The 25922-nt window shown below is 47.8% G+C and overlaps 1 protein-coding gene across 4 annotated transcripts in view; it reads right to left on the minus strand.

Annotated features, from left to right (window-relative positions):
• The window catches only part of CHD2 (chromodomain helicase DNA binding protein 2), a 1289637-nt gene that overhangs the window by 665577 nt on the left and 598138 nt on the right, over nucleotides 1–25922 (minus strand). For all 4 annotated transcript variants that reach the window (XM_069625070.1, XM_069625072.1, XM_069625071.1 and 1 more), the window contains one exon: nucleotides 5346–5498. In XM_069625070.1, coding sequence (XP_069481171.1) covers nucleotides 5346–5498 — 153 coding nt within the window. The remainder of the gene's footprint in view (nucleotides 1–5345; nucleotides 5499–25922) is intronic.

Raw genomic sequence — 25922 nt, forward strand, 5'->3', positions numbered from 1 at the left:
TCTTGGGCTGACCTTCCCACGTCCACTTTGGGTCCTTCCTCTCGTATATCACTCTCTCCTGTGGTGTTCCCCAGGGGCCTTCCTCCCTGCTGTTCAACAAATACCTGGCACCTATCGCCCACCGCATAGCTGCTCTCTGCTCAAACTTTCAGTGCTATGCGGATGACACCGAGCTAATTTTCAGGCTCCCCTCTGCCGCCTGTTCACCCTCTCTCATCTCGGATTGTCTGTCTGCAATCCAGGAGTGGTGTGCTGCTAATGACCTCTACCTAAATGACAGTAAGACACAGATCCTATTAATCGGCATATCTGCACCTTCCTTTCCTGTCACTCTCTGGGCGACTTCTCTTGGCCCTCTTCCTGCTCCCACCTGCGAGGCTAAGAACCTCAGGGTCATCTTTGACTCCACACTCTCCTTGTCTCCTCATATTTCTGACATCTCTTAGAAGTCAAACTACCAACTGCCCCTCCTCAAAGGTATTCTTCCTTTCCTCACCTTCCCCCAGAAGCTCATTGTCTCCAGAGCTCTGGTTCTCTCTAGGCTGGACTACACCAACAGCCTCTTTCTAAATCTGCCTGCCTCTACCCTCCACCCGCTACAACTCATCCAGAACAGTACTGCAAGACCTGTCCTTGGCCTCAAGCCCAGGGATTGCATCACTCCATTGGCTCCCAGTGGCTGCAAGGATCAAGTTCAAGACCCTCTGCAAGGTCCACAAAGCCTTCTGGGGCCTGGGACTGCAATACCTCCAACTCTCTCTTCGGAAATATGTTCCTACTCAAGCTCTTCGCTCCTCCACCTCCACCTCCCTCAGGGACAGTCGCTTCGCCAAGCAACAAGTTGGAGGTAGATCTCTTTCTTCGGCTGGTGCCTCCATCTAGAACAGCCTTCCTGCCTCTCTGAAACTTGAGCAGAACCTTCTCCGGTTCCGGAAGCACTTCAAGACCTTCCTCTTTGCTTATGCCTTCTCTCTTCCTCTCCCCTGCTGATCTGCTGTCTGATACGGCACAGTCACCTGGCTACCCTCTGAGTTCAGGCCCAGGTCCCTGCCGTCCGTTGCACACCCACTCTGCCTCCTGGCAACCCCTCCACTTGGATCGGTATCTGCAACCCTACAGTCCCCTTTCCTGCACGTATTGGACACCTACTGTCTGCACTTAAACCTCACACTTGCCACCTGCTGGCCGCACTACGTGATGTTTTGATCCCATGTCCGGCACTTGCCCATCCTCCCCCACCCCTGGCACCTTTCCCATCCCCTATCCCCTGCACTTGCGCAAGCTCAACATCATTAGGCCTAGTAAGATCATTGTCTTTGTCCTCCATCTGCTTCCCCCTCTCTTGCCTCGTGGCGCCTTGAAACACTTGTGTATAGGCGCGATATAAATGCCATATCATAATGGGGTAGTGGAGGGGCGATAGTTAGCCGGGTAGGAGGGGTCAGCGCACGGCTGTTTTAAGAGAGGGTGCACAAGGGAGTGCTTGAGGGATAGAGGGAAAGAGCCAGTGTCGAAGGAGTTCTTACAGAAGTCGGCAAGAGCCGGGCGAGAGAGGAGATGCCTTAATAGTCCTGAAAGTGCAGGGGAGCACCTGTTTGGAGGAGACCTTCATAGAGCAGACAACTTTAGAGACCTAATCCGGTGCTAGGGCAGCAGAGAGGACCGTGGGGTCGGGGGAGCAGTGGTTGGAAGGAGGGAAGCCATGGGTGGAGGGGCAGTGGTGGAGATGGCATATAGAATAGTGAGGACAGGATGTCCTGAGTTTTAAATGAGAAATGGGAGGCCAGTGCGGTGCAGAGAACCTGGGAACCAAGAAGAGAGGTAAAGACTGCAGTTGGATTGACTAGTTCCTTTAAGATTTTGAAAAGTTCACCCGTGTTGTTAGTGGCTCCAGAGATGCGGGCCCTCTTCTTGGAGCGGATAGAGAAACTGTATTGCCTTTGGGGCTGGCGGCAGGCCGGTTTGTCAGAGGGTAAATCCAAGTTCTGCCACTTCCATTCTGCAACTCTGCACTTACGTTTCAGAGATGCTAGATCGGAGTCATACCAGCCATTACTCCTGGAGGCAGGATTTGGGCAGATCCTCATGGCAGGGGCAAGGATGTTGAGGGTGGTAGAGATGGAGGGGTGCAAGTTAGCAAGGACAGAGTCAGAAGGAGAGTCAAAAGCAGGGGGTATGGGGGATGAAAGTGGAAGCAAAAGCCATGAATGACACTCGCTTCATCAGTCAAATGACGGCGAAGGAGGCTGGCAGTGCTCAGGATGGCTCCGATAGAGGCCCAAGGGGCCCCAAGCGGGAGCAGGCAGTGATCAGACCAAGAGAGTGGGGTGGAGACTGGGTTAGAGATAAGGATGTCACCAGAGATGGCAGTGTCAGAGTGGATTGGGCTGGAAGGAATAGTGAGAGAGAGGGAGGCACAGAGGACTCAAGGTGGATATTTAAGTCACGGAGGAGGAGTTTGGAAGAAGAGGTCGAGAGGGAGACGACAAGGTTGGCCCATTCAGAGAGGTAGAGAGAAATGGGGTGAGGGGGCCTGTAGATGGTAGCGAGGGTGAGAGAGAGAGTAGGCAAGACCCAAAGCTTACAGACGAGGCATTCAAAAGAGGAATAGGATTGAGTAGGTATGATAGAAGCAGGGATACACTCCGGGAAAATCAGGGCCATTCCACCTCTGGGCCTGTTGGGTCTGGGTTTGGAGAGGATTTTGCAGCTCTCAGGAAGGAGAGTGTCATGAGCAGTGACAGAGCTGGCATTGAGCCACGTCTCGGTAAGGGGGAGGACAACAAGGTCAAAGTCCTCAAGAAGGAGACAGATGTCAGAGGAGTGTTCGACAGCAGAACAAGCATTCAGAGTGAAGCCAATTACCACCTTTGAACGTTTAGCGAGGGGGGTATAGGGGCATGGTACTCCAGTCAGTGATGGTGTAGAGGTTAGAGGGAAGGAGGGATAGCAGGAGAAGAGAGGAAGTTAATGAGAGAGGGCAGGGGGCAGTCAAGGAGGAGAAGAGTAGGTTGAGAACCTTGGCCCATGGTAGTGCCACTGTGATTAATGATGCATCTAGAGGATGGCAAGTGTGCCAAGAGTGCTTCCCATCTATTGTCACCATTAATGGGTGAGTAGGGGAGAGAGTGGAGATCAGGTGAGGGGTCCAAATGTCCAGGCGGGGACAGAGAAGAGGATGTTAGTAATTGTCTGTCTGGAAGCATCATTGACCTGGGTTGCAGGCCAGGAGAACTCTTAAGATTTTTCCTTCCACACTTCATGAGAGAGGTAGGATAGGTGAGGGAGTAGCAGTCAGAATAAATAGGGGAGATAGAGGGAGAGAGATAGAATATGTAAGATGGAAGGCTCCAACTCTAATGGGAAATCGAGAGTAAAGTATACACAAAAGGAATTAAATCCAACAGGAATAATTATGAAACTAATAAGTCAAGCCCAAATAGATTAATACTTAGGAGAAAAGGACTGAATACAAGGGAGATAGACAGAGGAGCTGCACAGTGCACAAATAAGCTCACCAGGTGCCCTAGCAGCCAGGCAGGCACAGATGGAGGAGGTGTTTTAACCAAGCGATGCACGCAGAAGCAGAATTTTAGGTACCCAGACTAACAGTTCAGCAGAAACAGTAAATGCGCAGGTTTAAAAAGCACATCTAGATTCAACTTTTGAACAAAGCACTAGAATACAACATAAACAGTCAATGTGCAGGTTAAAACACAGTAAGATTTCAGATTCACGCGGTGCAAAACAGCAGGTAAGAAGGCCTTATGAGTGAGAGCAGACAGAGCATACATAATGCAATATCAAGACATAGAACGGGACAATTGCATAGGAATACAAGCCACACAGTGTAAATAAGGTTTAACCAGAAACGGGAATAGAAGTTAAAGACAAGGAATTTGTGGTTAGGGTATCAAGATAGTGCAAAGCGTTTCTCATAGGAACTATGCAGGAAGGATCAGGGTCAGTTAATAAAGGACAAACTCTAAGAAATGGAGGGGAGTCCAGATAGGGCTGGAGGAAGGCTGAGGATTAGGCCAATAGTTACAGGATGGTATGTTGGGAGATCAAAGTTCCAGGTGAAGTTCGATTAAGGAGATTGGCATGCTGCATGTCACTATAACTTGTGGAGGGCATCCCGGGCCCCCATCTCCTCTCGGTCGAATCACTAGTTCAATGTGCAACTGCGGCAGAGTTATTTTTTTTATCCTTCAGTAGGCTTTTCCTGTAAGGCCAGGTCTCCCTCGGTTTCCGCATCAGCTTTCTACTGCTTTGCAGAGGGAACCGTTGCCACTTCGCAGGACCGTGGCCTCTCCAGTCCTGGAGTAAAGAATTCTTGTCTAGCGGCCCCTCCAAGTTTCCCGCTACGAGTTTACAAGAGTTCCTCTCCTCCACCAACTTACACCTTCAGGCGGCTGCCTACAAGCATCTCTGCTTTCCAGCACGGCTTGTCTCCGTAATTCTGCCTCTCAGTCTGCTTCCTGCTCCATGATCTCTGCAGCTTGCTTCGACTTCTCCTTCTTTCACCTGTGGGTGATTTTTGAGTTTAAATGTCCTGTGCAGCTGATTGAGTGATTGACAACTAGACTGCATGTTGTACTTGGTATTACTGTTACTCCATATTAACTCCCCACTCCTCTTCTTTGTCCCAGTACTCAAAGCTTTCTGGGAATTGGAGTCCAAAGGATTGTCGCACTGTTTCAAGTTACATAGTTGAACACTTGTCTACATAACAATCACCATAACCACCAGATGTCAAATGTGTTTTTTTAGAGGCCTTATGTATATGAGATGAATGAATAATGTTCTGTTTGACATGTTTAAAAAAGTAGGTTTTAAGTTCTTACAATTAAAGGGTTCTGAATAATGACAAAATGCCATTAGGAACTCTGAAATCAGAAGGTTTTCTTCACAGAAAGGAAAAGAATACTGTGTCTCTCTTGTTGGAGCAATCACGACAACTGACAGCCATCTTCTCCCATGTGATCCACCCTCAGAATGCCACCCCCAGGGTCAGCATCCGGTAGTGGCTGCCTTCCCCTGGCCACATGGGAGCAGACATTAGGCTGGGGATTAGCGATGACTCGACAGGATTCATCACAGTGCCAATAGACAAGAGTATATGGCATACCCCTCATGAGATGACAAAGGACACACCTTAACACATATGGGCCCTTATATTAGGGCCTCCACATAGACAAAGAAGAGAAAGGCAGGTCGCAAAGAAGACAAAACAAGCACAGCAAATCCACTGAGGGTCAGTGGGTACTTTCAACCTTACAATTACATTGCCTAACATATCTTAAAATGCATGTAACTATAGAATTTAATGAGAACACTCATACCTGAAAAGGGTAGCGTCTGATAGACAGGTAGTCTGCAAGGATATCCAACATGCGTACCATCTGTGAGAAGATTAAGACTCTGTTCCCCCTCTCATGTAACCTTGTCAGGAGTTTGTCCAAGAGAATTAGTTTCCCACTGCTTTTGATGAGGATCTGGAAAAAACACACACTAGGGTCTATGAAAAAATTGTTTCTGAAAAGAAATCCAATTATTAGAAATTGAATAAAGTATCTAAAGTTGAATGCTTAGCGTTGGTACAACAAAAAACACCTTAACAGTTTTTTTTAACTTGGTACATGTTACAACTTTTTCACATAAAAATTGCCCCATTAGCCATCAAAAGGTATTTATCCCTGCCTAAATTCCTAGCATTGTAACAATATCAAAGGACCATCTATTACCGGATTTAATGCCCTTGGAGGATTTTCTATGTGTGTATGACTGCACAGATGTTCAAAGTCAGATGGACTGAAAAAGAATACTATATTGCATCAAAGAATCTGAAATCTCCAGTTGCTAACCATTTTGCAGAACACCAGCACACAGTGGCACAATAGAAACCTGTGATTTTTGAAGCGGTACAATTGTCACGAAGGAGTGGTAATCTGTTAACCCAAAGAGAATAATTTTGGACTCAAGAAACCTCTGCGCCAATACCCAAGGGTATGAATGTGGCATGGGATTTTAAATTGTGTTGTCTCAATTATTGTACCACAAATGTATATATTTATTTTGTCACTGCATATGAATTTGATCATCCATCATATGGTGGTTTACAATTTGCATGGGATGTAAATGCTATTTCATGATTCCATTGAATATTGTGAGTCACTGAGTGAACAACCCATCATTATTACTACTATTAAAGCAGTGTTTGAAATTGGGCGAGCTAAGAGCTATTTAGCTCCCACTTCTAGCAAAGTAGAGCCTGGTAATCTTGAAACCAACAGCTACCAAGATCCACTTTTGGCTCGTAGGGCCAACTGGTGCCTTCCAAACATGTAAATGTGACATTAACCTGGAGTATTTGAGAATGTTAATAAAGAAGAATTGGAACACATCTATACACATTTAAACACAATGGTTCATAAATAATGAACAAAGTTAAAGGAACATCTCTGGTAACTCCTGGTTCCCCTGCAGTAGCTCCTGCCTACAGGCTGATTCCTGACACCCAGGAGCTGGTTTTAGCTACTGCTCATCGAATCTCAATTTCAAGCCCTTTAAAGAGAACTACTTTTAAAAAAAAAATGTTTAGTCAGTTATTATGACAGCAGCAATTGATGAACCTTACTATCTTGATTCAAGAGTCATTCGTTATATGGACTAATCTATTTATTGGTGAAGAGTTCATCACCAGCCACATTACATCAACCATTGATGAATAGTTTATCTTTGATTAAGCCACGGGGTGCTGAATTATAAAGATGCAGGTTCAATACATTCTTTAAACAAGTAGGGACAGTGACTCCCGCTATAGAACATTTTGGGTACTACTTGACTTTAAAGCTAGGGTCAATTTGTACTTCTAGTATGGTCCGTGATTTGTTCACAAAAAACGTTCATATTATGAAGATTGGATATGCTTCTTACACAATTCCTACACCCCAAGGGGACTTCAATTACAAGGACAGTAACAGCATTTATATCTCTCACTAGTATACTTTGCAGATTCTGAGGCTGCAGAAAAGAAAGGTTAGGGAAGGAAAGAAGGTTAGACAGTTTCTCAGTATATCTGAGGACAACTAAATCTGCAAATGAAATCTAGATAAGCCTTTCCCAGCAATAACAGTATTCAACAAGCTACCGTCCATGAGGGACAAACAGTATTTAGAGATGGGGTCCAATTCTCTACCAGCTGCCACTGAAACGAAAACAATGTTTGTCTTTCTAAGTGGTTTTGACTTTTCCAGATAATAGATCACCACTCTCCTCACATCTAGTGTGTGGAGGCTTCTTTCTGCCAAGTTAGTGGGGTTCTGGAAAAAGGTGGGTAGTTCTATGGATTGGTTCACATGGAACTTTGAAATAAATGTAGGCGCAAGTCATGGGTGAGTGTGCAGGACCCCCTTATCCTTGTGAATTGTGACAAATGGGTTTTGAACTAAAAGGGCTTGCAGTTCACCAACTCTCCTTATGGATGAGTTTGCCACCAAGAAGGAGGTTGTTAGGGAGAATTCTCAGAAATGTGCTAATTCCCTTCTACCTTAGAGACCCCCAGCACTTTTGCTGGACTTTAGGACTTTTCATTTTTTACCTGGAGAGAGTGGGAAATTTTGCCCACTCTCTCATGTATTTTTCTGTGATTTGACCTCTGTTTCTTTTGGTTCTGGAGTCTGACAAACTCCATAGGCATTATCTTTTTACATTGTGGCACACAGCACCTTGAGTGCAATGGCACAGGGAAGTCTTTCAGATTTCCCAAAGGTTTAAATACCTTACTCTTGGATAAATACTGTTTCCAAGAGCAGTGAAGTGAAATTGACTTTACTTACATTTGTAACTTTCTAGACCCAGCAAACACTATCTTACAATAGGGTGTGGAGGGGTTACTTAGTATCCTCTTTGTCTAGTTTCTCATGTAACAATTTTATGTTGCCCTTTCTACAATTAATGGCTGGTGGCAGTGGTTTACATTTAACTACTGTTGTGTTTTTTTACCGCGGGCTGCGTTTGCAGCTGCAGTACAGCACCCATGGGTGCCATTTTTGTCAAAATGGCGCTAGTCTTTTTTTGCCATTTCTTGTTGAACAGTCCTTATTGAGATTTACTCTGTGCACCAAACCAGGTTTGGTCCCTTTGTTTGTTTTGTCTTTGGTGGGATTCATGAGTGAAGCCCGTCTCTGGCTCCAGTATGCCTGGCAGGGGTGGGAAGTGAGGGAGGTGACAAACTCCCTGTGCTTAATCCCCTTGGTGACTGGCTTGCTGGCTGTCCGGCAAGGACAGCCACCCTGCGGTTGGTTGACAGCTAGGCTGGAATGAACGGGAGAAACCAGCATAAAAGGCGAGGCGTTTTGGCTTGGAAGGCAGAGTCGACCACTGGACGAAGGAATCTGAAGAAGAACTTGGAAGAGACGGCTGCTGCAACTCCTGGACCGTTAGTTTGCCTGGTGAAGCCCTGCTGCTGTGCTTATGCTCCGAATTCACCTCGACTAGAGAAGCCCTGAAAGGACGACTTCTAACTTTGTGTTGGTGGGACCAATCAACTCCAAACTGAACTCGTGTGGACATCCTCTCGAAGCTGGCTGTACTTCCGCTGCTGCTGGAACCGAAGTACCAGGGAGAGGAACACCAAACTGAGTGCATCGCTTTTAAGTCAGATCCAGGCTCCAGGAAGATCCTCCGGATTCCCAGGAAGCATGACTGACCAAGTTTGAGCCACCTCAACAGGGTGCTGGACCCCAGATGCAAAGAAACTCTGAAGTGGTATCCGAGAACCGCAGTGGTGCTATTTGCTGGAGACACGAGGAGCTGAAACCGCAAAGTGCCACTGAATTGAAGTTTGACCATTGCTGCCGCTGACCGTCCCATTGCAGAGCAGGAGTCCCCAGAAGTCCTCCTTCTTCTCCCCACGACTGGGGCCCAGGAACAACAGGATCTGCAGAGCTGCACAGGAACAGAAGCCAGCTGGAACCATTTCTTCTAACCAAAGGTACTTTACAGTCTAAGAGAACTTATCTCTTGTTGTGTAGCCTCACTTGATCTCAGCCAAGACTTATCTTGGCTGCTCTTGCAGAGTTGCTTGCATCTTTGCCCCTCACAAGCCTCCCAGCTTGTGGCCCTACATTGATTCTACTTTTCCTACAAAGACTTCAAAAACATTGTGCAAGACTTTTACTTACCTGCAAGAAGTGCTTCGGCTAACCTAGACTTTTGCTAACTTAACATTGGCTGTCCTGGGTCCCTGAATGACACTTCTCCTCTGCCATTGTGCTTTACCTGTCCTTCCAGGAAGGGGTTAACTTACTTTGCATTGGGGGTTTCAAAAGTACTTACAGGATAATTGATCTGATATGATAGGTTATTTATAACGCAGACCCAGGGATCGAACCTGTGGTGCTCCGTGTCGTCTTGCTTTCAAGGCGAGCACGTTGCCCCTGAGCTATCCTCCCGAGTCTAATTGTGTGATCTCTTGTTTTATTCTAATAACCCCTTTTCTTTGACACTCATCTTAGTATTGCTCAAAATGTACCAGTGAGATATTAATGTCCACAGTGTCCTAGTTATTTAAGTCACTTGAGGGTGTAGGAAGTGTGTGTGCCATCCCAAATGGGTACTTGCTGATTTAGAGAAACTAGAAGTGTGTATTCCTTGAGACTAAGTGTTTATTTGAATACTTGTCACTGTGAATCTCTCTGTAACCACCCTACTGCTCACATTGACCCCACTTGAGATAAGCCTGGCTGCTCAACCACACTACAACCTGTGTAGTACAGACTTATACCAAAGGTTGGGTTCCTATTGCCAGGAGGCCAACCTTGTTGTAGTGCACCCAAGGGCTACTGCACCAAATCTTGCCCAACAGCTGTCTTGTAGGTGAGTGCTTTAAGGCAAGCCTTGTGCACTGGTTCAAAGGGAGGCCCCATTAGTCTGGTAAGTACAACATTCAGGTCCGACCCGAGAGCTGGGTTGGAAATAGGATGAAGTCTTTTTACCCCATCCATAAATGCTTTAATTACTGGAATTTCTCACCACAAAACATTTTTCTGGGATGTGGTGGATGCTGAAAGCACAGCTAAGTGGGCTTTCAGGGAATTGAAAACCAGGCCTGAATATGAGAGGTGAGTTAGATACAGGACCATATGTGTCTGTGTGCATTCCATAGGATTAATGGGTTTATAGTGATCATTTTGAATTACTTTATGTCGAAAGTCATAATGTCGAAAAGAAAAGTAGAAATGTCTTTTTTCGAATGTCTATTTTGGTTTGTTTTTTGTTCTAAATGGGGGGGTTCCCTCGCCAACCCCCCTTTTTTGTAAATTTTTTTTTGTTTTACTCCTTTTTTTTACTTACGGAACTCAAAAAAACATGTAAATACAAAAAGAAAACGGTAAAAAAAAAAAATCCCGACTTTTTTTTCCGACATTATGACTTTCGACATAATGTTTTCGAATTGTTCACTGCACACCGGATTGATGTTCTTGCCATTAAACCAAATGACAAAGCGCTTCCCCTTGCTGGAGTAGCAACGTCTGGTGTTAGGGTTTCATGCTTCCTTAAGTATGTCCATACATCTTTGAGGTAGTGGGAGGTGCCCAAACACTGACCTCAGGAGCCAGTCTGCCAAGTTGAGAGTTTGAGGGCTTTGTCTTGTGACAGCATGTTGTAAGGGCATGGCAGCTTCCCGGGAGGGGAGAATGACATTGCCATTGGATGTGAGAACCAAGGTTGGCAGGGCCACCAGAATCATCCTGACTAGTTCCTGGTGCATCTTGTGCACTATCCTGTTGAGCAGCGGAGTTGGGGGGGAGGCGCGGGGGGGTTGGGGTTTGGGTGGGAAAGCATAGACAAATTTCCATGACCATGTTACCCAGGGACCGTTCCCCTTGGATCGGTTCTGAGAGTACCTGGAGGCGAGGCGTAACCTGGGCATTGTGCGTTCCCCAGAGTTGCAAGCAAGTCAATCTCTGGAAAGCCCCAGTCTGCAGAGATGTTGAGAACAATATCTTTGTGTAATCGCCACTCGTACTCTACGGGTAGTGGGAAGTCTCTGCTTAGTACGTCCGCCAGAAGATTGAGTTCCCCTGGAACATGTTGTGACAGGAGGAACATCTTGTGTTTGAGAGCCCATTTTCATATGTTCTGTGATAGTCTGGATATCCCTGGAGAGTGAGTGCCTCCCTATTTGTTTAGGTAATACATGGCCGTAGTACTGTCCGTGAGGACTAGAACTGTCTTCCCCTGGAGGTGTGTCTGGAATGCCTTCAGGGTCTTGAACACTGCTATCAGTTCCAACAGGTTTATGTGGTTGGTTGCTACCGCTGGGGACCACACGCTGTGCGCCGTCTGATGGAGGTGGGCCCCCCCAACCTGTCAGAGATGCGTCTGTGGTGGGAGTGGCTTCTACTGTGAGGGTGGTAAAGGTCTTCCCTTGCAAGAGGTTTTCCCTTGACCACCGCTGCAGAGACTGAATGAGGGCTGCCGAGACAACCACTAGATCGTCCCATTGTTCGCTGGCCTACCTCTGGGGACTGGGATGGACTGCCTGCGCAGGTGAGCAGCTACTACCACCAGTCCCTTCGTGAACACCCGTGGAGCCGAAGCGATGCCGAAGGGAAGAACCTTGAACTGATAGTGTGTGTCCTCTATCATGAAACTTACTTTGTGCACTAGCAACACTGAAATATGAAAGTATGCATCTTTCATATGCATTGTTGCCATGTAATCCTCCTGTACCAACAGTGTGATTACTTCCTGCAATGTTGTCATTCTGAACTTTTGTAGTTTGACATACTTGTTCGCTGGGCGCAAGTTTAACACAGGGCGCATGGTGTGATCCTTTTTGGGTAAAAGAAAGTACACTGAATAAATACCCTTGTTTCCCTGGTGAATGTGGACGACTTCTATGGCGCCCTTTTCCTGAAGGATCTGCACCTCTTTCAGCAGGATCTGCAGGTGTGCTGGAGATAGGAGTCTGTTCTTTGGCGGATGGTATCGAGGTGGCCGGTGGAACTCTATGCAATAACCGTGGGGGACGGTCTTGAGCATCCACTGGTCTGATGTGATCCCCAACCATGCTAAAAAGAATGGCAACCGTCCCTCGACCGGGGAAGCATGGGAGGGGAGCCGGACTGGTGAGTCATTTTGATGCAGAGGCAGGGGAGCCTCTTGGGGTGTTTCTGCCTCTGCGCTGTCCTATTTGCTGATATTGACTGTTGCCAGATGAACCTTGTCCGGAGGTCCATGGGGTACCTCCAGTACCATATTGTCGGTGGGGACGATGGGAGAAGGACTCACCCCGGAAAGGTACGAGTCTGAACCTCCCCGCTAATGGAAAGGCTTGGCTGTAATCTGATTGATCGATTTCAGCGTCTCATGTTCTTTTTTCGACGTTTCCAAGGCATCATCCACAGCCTTACCAAATAAGTTTGACTCTTCAACGGGTTTATTTATCAGAAAGGCCCGAGTCTCCGGCTTGAAGCCGAAAATGTTCTGCCAGGCGTGTCTGTTGAGGAGAGTCCCCTGTGCCAAAGTGCATCCCGTAGTTTCAGCAGTGACTAGTGTGTTTTTGAGAATATTATGCGTCACCTGCCTACCCTCAGAGATGACCGCCAGAAGGTGTGATCGCGTGGGTTCAGGGACCTTCTTGGAGCAGGCCCCTAGCTGTAACTAGCAAGAACGGTTGTATTATTCGCAATTCTGGTTGAATAGACTACAGATGCGGAATACGTTTGCAAAGGGCATAGAGTTTTTTGCAGTACTTATCCGGGGCAGCCTCTGCCGTAGAGAGTGCCACCCCTGCCCTTTTCCTGGTGGTTTTAACAACCAGAGTCCGGTGTGGCGTGACCTCCAATATACAACGGGTCAGATAGAGAGGGGCGAAACAGTTTCTCAACCCGAGGACTGACAGCCCTAGTGAGGGAAGGAGACAATAAGGAAGGAGCAATGCGTTTCTTTATGGAGTAGTGGGAGGCTTTTCTTTAATAATGTCCTCAACAAAGTCAGAGTCCTGGACAGTCTCTTGTGTAGCAATTTGAAAGTCATCTGCGGCTCTCCTTAGGATGGCATTAACTACCATCTTGTCACCATAGGCGATGACAGACTCTGTTGAGAGGAAGAAGGCAGGTCCAGACAAATAACGTCTGGGTCTGGGGTATGTGGGTGAGAGCCAAGGCCCTTGATCTACTGGCTGACCTTGTTCCCAGTCTGGGCACTGGTCAGTTGTGTCCTGGCCAAAAGGATTGTCCTCATGTGATTCCTCTGGTTCTGAATACACAAAAGGAGGGGGTGTTAAAGGGTTGCTCCGCTGCCGAAACAATAGCCGCAAGACTCTTGTATATTATTGGCGGCTTAATACTGTTTCGACGCACCTGAGGGCGTTGTCGCGGTTGCCGACTCCGCCGAAGCCTTAGCTGCAAGAGCACCTTTGAATGACGTGTCAGTAGCCATGTGCTTTTTTTAATGGAAATGCCCTTATGAGAGGGTAGCGCAGTCGCATGCCGAGAAGACGGTTGTGGGGAAGGAGCCAGACTGCAAGGTTCGGCAGGCAACGTCGAAGTTTTCAGTGGGCCTGTTTGTTTTTCCTTGGATGGTACGTGTGTGCCCCGGTCGCCGGGGGGACTCCCCATAAGAGAACCGGTGGTCTGTTGGTGCCGGAAACGGACATCTGGGAACTGGAGGGTTCCGCCGAGAGGTCTATGGCTTCAAGATCAGAGCCATGGCTAGCGCAGGAGTCATCGTCATCAGAGGTGACCGCACCGAGGGGGGAACAACGAATAGCCTGCACTGCATAGGCCTCCCACCACTTAGTCCGCCTATCGTTTAACATCTTGGGATGAAAGAGTTTGGAGGGTTTATAGGAACGCTCTTCGTGGTCACGAGGTAAGCACCTATTGCATTTGCGATGGGTGCCTTTCCAGGGGTATTTTCTGTTGCATGACGGACACAATTTAAATGGAGTCCTCTCAATAGCAGAGGTAATTGCCAGCCAGACCAGAGGGGAAGAGTAGGGAAAAGGAAATGCACTCTCAAAAAGAATCAAGCCAGGGCCCCACATTCTCCCTATTGTAAGGGCCTGACCAGAAGGCCGAGGACACGCGATTGGCAGACGTCGATCAAGCAGCAGTCACCGAACAGCAGTAGATGTCTTCGGCGTAGAAGTCCACGAAGCAGTCATCAAAGAGAAGAAGTTGAAGACTAGACGACCATCAGTCATGGGACAAAGAAGAAACAAACGAGCAACATCAACTTTTGCAAGCTCCGCATAAGGCAACCAATTAGTTGGGCGGAAAAAACAAGCTGCGGGACTGCGACACGCGAGAGATTTTGGGTACACTACACATCACATTAAGCATAGTGTTACAGTCACATCCATGTCGAAGTCCCCTTTCGATCTTCGAAAGAAAGATGCAATACTCTGCGATTACCACTAGGTGTCAGACTATATGCACAGCATGTGATTCTAAGCAGATTAAAAAGCATCAGAAATCACTTGTACACTTTTGGATTCTGAGGTTTTGTTGAAAGGAAATGTTAGAGGAAGGGAAAAGGTTAAACTAGGTTCTCAGAACATGTGAGCCCTTTAAATCTTCCAATGAAGTCTAGATAAAAACCTTTCCCAACAATATTAGTTTAAAACCAATGCATCACCTATGAGGGACAGTAAGAATCAAAGTCAATACAATAGATGAGTCTGCAGTGAGCCAGGACAGCCAAAGTCAATTGGACCAAAGTCAATGGAGCTGAGGCACTTCTTAGATAGTAAAAGTCTTGCACAAAGTTAGAGAGTTTGTTGAAGAAAAATCACTGTAGAGTCACAAACTGTTACACTTGTGAAGAACAAGTTACTTTCTTACCTGGTAACATTCTTTTGATGGGATGTTCCGACAACATATATATTTTTTTTTTTTATTATTGATTTGGTTGAATTACATCAAACATCAAACATGTCACAATAAATAAAAACTTATTTGCATTATTTACATTAATTATGACATGAATAAAACAAAGGAAGAAATAGAAGAAAATTCACATACAACATTTAATTAAATGCTCCCTTCTGTTAAATATCTAATTTGAGACTGTGAGAAAATTAACAGCTGCTAACTGGATTGCTATGTTATTTGACCCCAACAGGACCGACCAGCATTCGACCTGTGTGATGTTTCCGAGATATTAACAATGTCTTGCAAAGGCTATTTGTCTTTTGGAGGTAAGTGGAGCACATTCTGTTAATAGATGAACTAATGTTTAACCTCTAACATACATGACAGAATCTGCAAACATTTTGTTCTGGGCTTGCCAATCTACGTTTTGCCCTTACTTCCAAAGTTACCCATAAATTAAAACGAAAACGCATTATTCCTGATCTATATTTCAGGGCTGGTGAACGTATTAGACAACGTATTCCACATCTATGTCTGGTAATGACCACAGCTGTGCTGCTTCAGCAAATTTTCGGCGTCTGTGTCGATGACGTCGATACGCTGTCCTCGAGGGCCTCCGTAGAGCCGACGTCACCGGATGTTATAAGTAGGACGCACGACGCCCGTAGCCTCAGTTGTAGTTTTTTCCCAGAACGTGTGGCACCAATCCTCTGCCAGTATGACCACAGAAAGACTTGCGGAAACGTAAGCTGCAATCCCATAAGAAATTCTGTAGCGCGGCAGGTTGGGAGGGTATGATGTAGAATACGTCATCGGAACATCCCATCGAAAGAACATTACCAGGTAAGAAAGTAACTTGTTCTTCTAAGGGATTGGTTCCTCCGAATTATCCAACTTCTATAACAGACTCCCAAAGCAGTACCAACGTATGGAGGTGGGAAAAGAATTTAGACATTTAGAATGCCCAATTAAATTGCAGAATAAAGGACTGCCTTGCCAAAGGCCAAATCCTGCCCATGGATAGAAGCCAGAGAATAATGTTTTACAAAAGTATGGACAGAGGCCCATGTGGCTGCTTCACAAATGTTACGAATGGGAACACCCCTCTGCAGAGCAGTAGAGGCAGCCAAACCCTTGGTAGAATGGGCCCGTAAGCCTACCGGAGGGCCCTTACCAGCCAAGCGGTAACATTCAGAAATTGTCAAGATAATCCATCAAGTCATAGTCTGTTTAGTAAAAGCTTGTCCCAAACGCCTTCCAGCGTAACCTATAAAGAGCTGATCGTCCACTCTGACCCGGGACATGCGTGAGATGTAGAAACTTAAAGCTCTCCTAGGATCCAACCTATGGAGCCTCTCCTCTTCCTTAGCAGGATGCGGAGGAGGGTAGAACGCCGGAAGAATAACCTTCTGGCTTAAATGAAATTCCGACACAACTTTCGGAAGAAAAGAAGGACGAACCCTAAGGACAACCCTGTCCTCATGGAACACCGTGAAGGGTGGCTTAACGGAAAGTGCCTGCAACTCACTCACTCTGCGAGTGGAAGTGACCGCAACTAAAAATACAGTTTTTAAGGTCAACAGTCTAAAAGGACAAGAATGTAAAAGTTCAGAGTTCCCATTAGGAATTTTAGAACTAGGTTCAAATCCCAACCGGGCACCTGGAAAGGTGACAGTGGGAACACATTAGCGAGCCCTTTCAGAAACTGAGAAAGGGAAAGGAATTTTAAAATAAGAACACTCCTCATACGAGCGCTTAAATATAGACGGCGGCGCCAGGTAACCTTTAATGGTACCCACTTGCAGGCCCTTGTGGGCTAATGAAAGCAAAAAAGAGAGAAACACAGGAATGGCACATGAAAAAGGATCCACATTTTTAACACTGCACCAGTCGCAGAACTTTCTCCAACGGCAACTGTACAGGGACTTTGTTGCAGGCCTTCCGGCCGAAAGCAACACCTCCATCACGTCTTCAGGGAGGTCCCAATCCTTATACCTCAACCATTCAGAAGCCAAGCATGAAGGTTGAGGGACTTGACCTCTGGATGGAGAACCTGACCCCCCTCCAGTGAGAGCAGATCGTCTCGGTAGGGAAGACGGCATGGAGGGCAGATGGACAAGTCGAGAAGGTCCGGGTACCACGTTCTCCGGGCCCATGCCGGAGCAATGAGGATCATTTGGGAACCGAACCCCCGTAACCTCCGCAGCACTTGCGGAATGACGGGGATTGGAGGAAACGCGTACATCAGTGGGAAGGACCACTCCACAACGAACGCGTCCCCTAAGGCTCCTCTTTGAGGAAATTCCCGCGAGCAGAATCTTTCGCACTTCCGGTTGGCACTGGTGGCGAAGAGATTCACTTGTGTGGTACCCCAAAAGGCGATGATCTCCGAGAATCTCCTGAGCCAGCTCCCACTCGTGAGAGACTGTGCTCTGCCTGCTCAGAGTGGCGGCCGCCGCGTTTTCGTCTCCGGCCAGATGAACTGAAATTTCCAGCTGGATGGCCCAAAACCAGAGCTGCATCGCCTCTCTGCACAGAGGAAGTGACACTGCCCCCCCTTTTTGTTGAGGTAGTGCATGGCCACTGTGTTGTCCGTTGGAATCAGGACAGTCTTCCCTCGCACAGTTGGCAGAAAAGCCTTCAGAGCTAGCCTGAAGGCCCTCAGCTCCAGCAGATTGATGGGGAGTCTGGACTCCGACGGAGAGCAACGACCGCTATCAACTCGTTGGCATGAGCTCCCCATCCCATCAGGGATGCGTCCGTCACTATCGTTACCTCCGGCCAGGGTAGCCAAAATGGAGCCCCCCCTTCATCAGATTGCCTTCGACGACCCACCACAGGAGATCCTGGGCGACCGAAGGCGGCACCTGAACGGGATCCGACATCCTGCCGGAGGACTGTGACCACTGCATCTTGGGAGCCCACTGCAGAGATCTCATCCGCAGCCTGGCCTCTGGCACCAGAAGAATGCAGGATGCCATGAGGCCTAGAAACCTCATGAACTCGAACGCCGGGAGACTCTGGACATGCTGAAACTTGTGCATCATCTGCAGTATGTGATGAGGCCTCACCTGGGGAGGTAAACACTGCCCCAGGGATGTGTCGACCACTGCTCCGATGTACTGGAGCCGCTGGGTTGGTGTCAAGTGGGACTTCTTTAAGTTGAGGAAGAAGCCCAGCCTGTGAAGGGAGTGGCAGGTGACTGACAGATGATCCAGGACTTGCTCGGGAGAGCGCGCCCGGATCAACCAATCGTCCAGGTAGGGGTAGACGTGAATCCTCCCTTTCCAGAGATACGCTACCACCACCACCATGAGCTTGGTGAAGACCCTCGGGCGGAGGTCAATCCAAACGGCAGGACCCGAAACAAAGTGCAAGTCGCCAACCGCAAACCTCAGGTACTTCTTGTGCTTGGGATGAATCGGCACATGAAAATAAGCGTCCTTGAGGTCGAGAGACACCAACCAGTCCTGAAGATTAAGAGCCTGGAGGACTTGAGAGTAACCATCTTGAACTTGTCCTTCCTTCAAACCACCACCAGTCCATGATGGGTCTCAATCCCCCGACTTTTTTCGAAAGCATAAAATAAGGGGAATACCATCCCTTGTTCCTCTCCGCTACAGGCACCAGTTCTATGGCGCTTTCTCAAGCAGGGATTTGATTTCCTGCGCAAGGAGCGGATCCAGACTCTTCAAAGAGAGATTCCCTGGTGGATTGTCATGAGGCCTCTGCCGGAAAGGAAGACAGTAGCCGTGGGCTATGATCTCCAGAACCCACACATTTTAAGTAATGGCACGCCATTCTACAAGATGCTGCACCAGCCTTCCCCCAACCGGCGAACCATGGGACATGGCCTCATGACTGAGCTGAAGCAGCTGCGGCAGTGCCTGAGGGCAAAGAGGCAACTGCCCGAGCGGCCTTCGCACCTCGAGTACCTTGTTTTCCACCTCTGGTCCTCCTACGTTGGCCTCTTTGACTTGCAGCTCCTCTCGATCTACCAACTGTAGAGTAGTATCGAAAGGAACACCCCTCCATTGCTGTCCCCTAGGACGAAAAGGCGGAGGTGGGCGAACTGCAGCGCTCAACGACTTTGCAACGACTTTGAGGTCTGCAACCTCTCAAGGCATTGGTCAGACTTGCTGCCAAAAAGATGGTCACCATCAAAGGGCATGTTGAGAAGCTGGGCTTGTACATCCGGAGCAAACCCGACTTACGCAACCACGCAAATCTGCGCATCACTGCTCGCCGCCATGGACCGGCTGACACAGTCTGCCACGACCAGACCCGACTGAACGGATTCACACATGGCATCCTTGCCATCCTGTACAAGGGCAAGAAAGCCATCCTGTTCCTCCCCTTCAGGAATATGTTCAACCGCTAACGAAACAATTCCACAGAGTGTGAGTGAAATGTGCTAATGCACACAGGGAGTTGGCTGCTTTCAAAGCCATACCCCCTGAAGAAAACACTTTCTTAGCCCAACCGTCAAAACGTTTGTCGTTCCTATCAGGAGGGATGGTAGGGTACGACGCCTGTTTTGCTGGGGCCGTAGCCGCCTGCACCACCAAACTCTCCTGAATCGGGTGCATGGACAACTAGCCGGGGTCACCACTGGCTGGGCGGTACTTTTTCGGCTGGGGCCGTAGCCGCCTGCACCACCAAACTCTCCTGAATCGGGTGCATGGACAACTAGCCGGGGTCACCACTGCCTGGGCGGTACTTTTTCGGCAATGACGTACCCATTGCCGGGAGACTCTCCGGAGCAGTCCAAGCCACCGGTACACTTCTTGGCAAGGCCATATGGAATGGCAGTACCGGTCAGTTGGTGGACCTTGGTCCAAGATATCTGTCAGGTCATCCTGCAGAAAATCCACTGGTGGTGCAGACCACCCCAAGTACTCCGTCACCCTCGACGTTAGCCGCCGGTACGAAGACTCGGCCTGCGAGCCAGGCTCAGGCCTACCAAACTCCACCTCCGGAGAGGTGTCCAGACCACTGGCATCGTGCAAGGACTGACGCAGGTCTTCCATCTGGCTGTGACCAGATGGAACCGCATCAGGAACCAAACCTTCATCAGACCCTTCATCCACCTCAGAAATATAATCCAGAGGCTGGAATAAATCCCTGGATGAGGGCACAGAAAAAGGGACAAACACATTTTTTCGACTTGGCCAGAGCCTTCCTCTGGGTTTCCACCGATGCCAGGGGTACCTCTGATAAAGCATCCTCGAAAGGCGTTGAGGGAATCGACAGAATCAGCGTCGACCGTGGTGCTGATGGCTTCGACACAGGCCTCGAGGGCGGAGCCCCGAGCGTGTCCTTCGATGGCCTAGGTGCCGATGGCGTCGACTTCCTCAGAGGCAGAGCCTCGAGAGAGTCCCTCGACGAACATGGTGCCGATGGCGTCGACGTCTTCTTCGAAGACCTCACAGGCTCCGACGGTCTCGAGGGCATCGAGGACTGGGACCTGGAGCGGGTATGGCTAGAGCGATCCACCTTGACCTCGAAGGCTCCGATGATCGCGCCGACCACCTGAGCCCGGAGGCGTGCGAGCAGTGGCCCTAGCACGTTCCCTGCCGGCTTCTTTCGAAGGCCGCGGACAGAACGGAGCCCTGCGATTGAAAAATCGTCATCTCCATACGAAATGCATCCCATTCCGCAGGAGAAGAGTGCTTGTTGGGACAAGCAACCCGCCGACGGGCGGAGTCCTCGGACGAGGAAGGCGACCGGTGTGGAAACCCTACAGACCCTTCTTCCGCTCCCACAAGGCCTTCGATGTTAACGACTGGCAATCGTCACAATTATCCGTGGTGTGGTCCTCACCGAGGCACCAGAGGCAGGCGTCATGCGGGTCTGTAAGCGATATCTTGGAACCGCAGTCCCGATACTTCTTGAAACCCGGCCGCGGGGTTGAAGAAGACGAAGACTTGATATCTTTACAAACGAACAAGTTCGAAGAACCGATAGAATATTACTCCGAAGAACCGAGGCGCGGCGAGATCTCCGAAGCGAACACGTTCGTGGAAAAAACGGAACTGAGGCTACGGGCGCTGTGCGTCCTACTTAGAACATCCAGTGACGTCGGCTCGACAGAGGCCCTCGAGGACAGCGTATCGACGCAGAACATTTTCGGAAGCAGCACAGCTGTGGTGATTACCCGTCATAGATGTGGAATATTTCGGAGGAATCAATCCCTTTGAAAGTTAGAGTTCAGATCAACTCTAGAAAAGCAGCTACTGTAAGTCTCAACTGAGAAGAGCAAGCTACAGACAATGAGGTTAAGTAGAACAGTACTTTTCATTAGAAGAAGAGTGTCCAGCTGGCTTCTGACTGGTTGCAGCGATGCAGATCCTGTGTTGCTGGGCCTCAGTCGTGGGGACAAGAGCTAGGACATCTGGGGACTCCTGCGGCAGCAATCTGATGGTTGGTGGCAGTTACGGGCTCTTTTCGGATCAGAGGGACTTTGCGTTTTTTTTAATCGCTCGGTAAACAGCACCACTGCGGATCGTGAACAGCGTTTGGGCTTCCTTCACTCCTTGAGTCCTGCACTCTGGTGAGATGACTCAAGCTCGGGTCGGCTTGCTTCTGGAGGGTCCTGGGGAGACTCCTGGAGCTTTTGGCCAGCTTACAGATGTTGCACTAGACTATAGATTTCTCGACCCCTAGCACTCGGTTCCTGCAGCAGCAAAGAAGTACAGCCAGTCGGGGAAGGTCTTCCAGCAAAGTTTGTCTATGGGTTAGTTGGTCCCACTAACCCAAGGGAAGAAGTCATCCCTTCCGGAGCTTCTCTGGTCAATCGGAAAAAGGAGTTTTAACACAGCAGCAGGGTTACACCGGGCAATTCAAATGTCCAGGAGGTTGCAGCAAGGTTGGATCACGGTTTCTTAGTCAGGTTGTTCTTCCTAGTGGTCGACTGTCTTCAGTCCAAGAAGCCTCGCCTTTTAAGCAGGTTTCTCCTATTCATGCACAGCCTAGGCTGTCAATCACACAGCAGGGTGGCTGTCCTGAAAGCACAGCGAGCCAGCCAATCAGGACTAGCTGCATTCATGTTTCCCTGGAGACAAAGGACAGGGGAGTTTCAGGCACCTCCCTCACTTCCTGCCCTTCCAGACACACTGAAGCCAGAGGCGGGATTCAGGGCTGTAGCCTGCCAAAGGCAAGACAAACAAAGGGCTCAAACCTGTCAACGCACAGAGTAAAACCCAAGAAAGACCTCACAAACAGGAAATGGCAAAAAGAAGAAAACAGGGGCCATTTTGACAAGATGGTCACCCATAGGTGCTGTACTGCAGCTGAGGATTCAGCCTGCGGTAGAAAAGCACAATGGTAGGAAAAAAGTAAACAACTACGACCAGCCATTTAAAGTAGTGAGGGTAACAAAGATGTTACATGAGAGAGTAGGATAAGGGGCTACTAGGTAACCCCCAAGCACTCTACATAGGATGGTGTGTGCTGGACCTACAAAGAGAAACATTAAGTAAAGTCAATTTCATTTTACTGTTCTTGGGAACAAATAAGAATGAATGAGGGGATAACAGTCCCCCTCTGTTAGGCACGATTGTATGCAGTACCCTTTGGGTGCACTACAACAACCCAGACCTCCTGGCAATAGGAACCCAACCTTTGGTAGAAGCTTGTACTACACAGGTTTATAGCGTGTTGAGCAGCCATGCTTATCTCAAGAGGGGTCAATGTGAGCTGTAGGGTTTTTACACAGAGATTCACAGTGACAAGTATTCAAATAAACTCTTACACTCAAGGTTTCTTGATTAAACAATTATAAATTTATTTAACAGTCAGTTCAGTAAGCCTTTTTCAGAAGGGGCAATATATAAGTAACACACACATACACTCCAAAATACTAACTCTTAGTTTCTCTAAATCATTAAGTACCCATTTGGGATAGCACACAGACACTTCTTACACCCTGAGGTGACTTAAATAACTAGACACTGGATATAAATATATCACTGGTACATTTAGAGCAATTCTGAGATTGGTGTCAAAAGGGTATGGGAATAAAACAAAAGTCACACAAATATTCTGTTAGGGAGAATCCCCTGCTACCTTAGTGACCCCCAGCACTTTTGGTGGGCTTTTCATTTTTTACCTGGAGAGAGCGAGATCTTTTTCCCCCACTCTCTCATGTATTTTTCTGTGATTTGAACGCTGTTTCTTTTGGTTTTTGTAGTCTGACAAATTCCATAGGCATCTTTTTACATTGTGGCATACAGCACCTTGAGTGCAGTGGCACTCAGATTTCTCAAAGATTTAAATACCGTACTGTTTCCAAGAGCAGTGAAGCGAAATTGACTTTACTTATATTTGTAACTTTATAGACCCAGCACACACCATTTTACAATAGGGTGCTGGAGGGGTTATCTGGTATCCCCTTTGTCTAGTTTCTCATGTAACAAGTTTATGTTCCCCTTTCCACAATTAATGGCTGGTGGCAGTGGTTTACTTATGCTTATGTTTATATTTATTGTGTTTATATAGCGCTTTACATTATAACAAGAATACAATAACAGTAGAAGCAATTAAAAATTTGAGTCAAACCAGTAATACAGCAATTAGAACAATTTGCCAGTGAAGATAAATGAGGGAAGAATGGGTGGAGAGGGGAATGGATTGGGGAACAGGAAGTGAGATAAGCTAAAGGCGAGAGAGCAGGAGAGGGGACTTAGGAGGAAACTAGGCAGGGGGAGAGAGGTAAGATGAGGATAAAAAAGGGGGAGGAAGGGAGGACGGTGGAGGAGGATCAGAGTATCAGGGAGGGGAGTGGAGAAGAGGAGATTTTAAGGAGACACGAAAGGCAGAATAGGTGGGGATGGAACAGACAGAGAGGAAGGGAGTTCCAGTGGAGGGGGGCACGTTTAACGACCGTAGTGTGTTTTTACCGCGGGCTGCGTTCACAGCGGCAGTACAGCACCCATGGGTGCCATTTTTGTCAAAATGGACCGGTCGTCTTTTTTCGCCATTTTTGCTGGAACGATCCTTCTTGAGATATACTCTGCCCGCCAACCCAGGTTTGGTCCCTTTATCCGTTTTGTCTTTGGTGGGATTGTTAGGCGATATTGTATGCAGTACCCTTTGGGTGCACTACAATAACCCTGACCTCCTGGCAATAGGGACCCAAGCTTTGGTATAAGTCTGAACTACACAGGTTGGCAGTGTGGCTGAGCAGCCAGCTTTAAGAGGGGTCAATGTAAGCAGTAATGTTGTGAGAGAGTTTCACAGTTCTGGTAGTCAAATAAACTCTTACACTTAATGTTTTCTTGATAAAACAATTATTAATTTATTTCACAGTCAGTTGTATAAGCCTTCTTCAGAATGGAGCAATATATATAACAATTAAAATCTTAGTTTCTCTTAATCAGATGATACCCATTGGGGATGGCACACAGACCCTTCCTACACTCTCAGGTGACTTAAATAGCCAGGACACTGTGGACAGTGATTTATCACTGGTACATTTAGAGCAATATTGAAGTTGGTGTAAAAGATAGAATAGAGGACTAAAACAAAGGTTAACAAATAATTCATTAATGGTTAAGTACTTTTGATACCTTCCAAATAGCAAATTTCTGAGAATTCTCTCTAACACTCCCTAACAAGGGCCGCCGGGTGGCAAGGAGTCGTGTAACACTTAGTGAATATGCCTGGAAACAGGAAGGGCGATGTTCACCACTACTGGGTTAATCAAAGACACAATTTTGTAGGAGCTCATAAAGCGAGGGACCAAGGACTTATTTCCGGGAATCCGTAGGTTACACCTAGACAGCCACACCATCATGCCCATGCGATAGACCGGGACACGACTGGCATCAGCGTACTTCTTGGCCCATACCAGAGCGCACAGAAAGTGTGAGCGGACATCCCGATGCAACTGGTCCATGCCCCGGACACAGGAAAGAGCAGCAAGGGTTGCCGTCAGGTAGCGTCAGGTCCAGAGGCAAGGACTGCAGGTGCTGGCCGTACATCGCGTAGAAAGGCAAAATCCAAGTAGCCGAATACACCGAGTTATTATATGTAAATTCAGCAGGGTAAAAAACCAATAGCCAATTAGACTGAAACTAGAGGCATACACACCTAAGATACTACTCCAAGGTAGCGTTTGTCTGCTCAGTGTGGCCATCCTTCTGAGGATGGTGAGAGGACGAGTACCGGTCATCAATCAGAAGGGATGCAGTAAGGGCTTTCCAGAAACGGGAAGTAAATTGTATGCCTCGATCAGACACGATCTATGGAAGCTAAACCAAAATGGAATCTAAACCAAAATGTAGGAAGATGTGTTCAAGAAAAAGTCTGGCCAGAGCATGCACCGATGGGAGGCCCAAGCAGGGATCAAACACTGCTAACTTGGTGAAGTAGTCAACTAGTACCCAAATGGTGTTGAAATTGTTGACTTCAGGGAGTTCAACCACAAAATCCATTGACATCATTTGCCAAGGTTTGTACGGTACAGGAAGTGGTTGCAGAAGGCCCATTGGTTTGGATCTAGCTGTCTTGCACTGCACACAGATGGAGCAAGTGGAAAGGTAGTCATTAATGTCCCGAGACATGGATGGCCACCATGACCAACCCTGCAGGGATTCCAAGTTTTTCTGTTGCCCTGGATGTGCAGTAATGACAGAATTGTGAGCCCATTTCAGCGCATGTTCACATGCCCGCCCGGGAGGTGAGAACACTCGACCCTGTATAAATGGCAGCCCATTGATAATGTCCAAATTGAGGTCATAAACCTCAGTAGGGTGTGAAGAAACCCAATCCAAAATAAGGGACTAAAAGGATGATTGAACGGTGCACACACTCACCACTCTGTTAGGTAGGAGAAGAGGTGGCTCTGTCTGCAAATGAGTCTTCTGCATGCAAATGGGAAAGCGCATCAGCTGACGCGTGGAACCTGGCAGGGTGATATGTGATGGTAAACTGGAACTGAGAAAAAAAAAAGGTGCCAACGGGCCTGCCTGGTGGATAGGCACTTCATGGATTGAAACGCCAAGAGGCTCCGATCGTCTGATTAGAGTG

This window comes from Ambystoma mexicanum, chromosome 11 (genome assembly GCF_040938575.1).
Source record: "Ambystoma mexicanum isolate Mex_15411 chromosome 11, UKY_AmexF1_1, whole genome shotgun sequence".
Lineage (NCBI taxonomy): Eukaryota > Metazoa > Chordata > Amphibia > Caudata > Ambystomatidae > Ambystoma > Ambystoma mexicanum.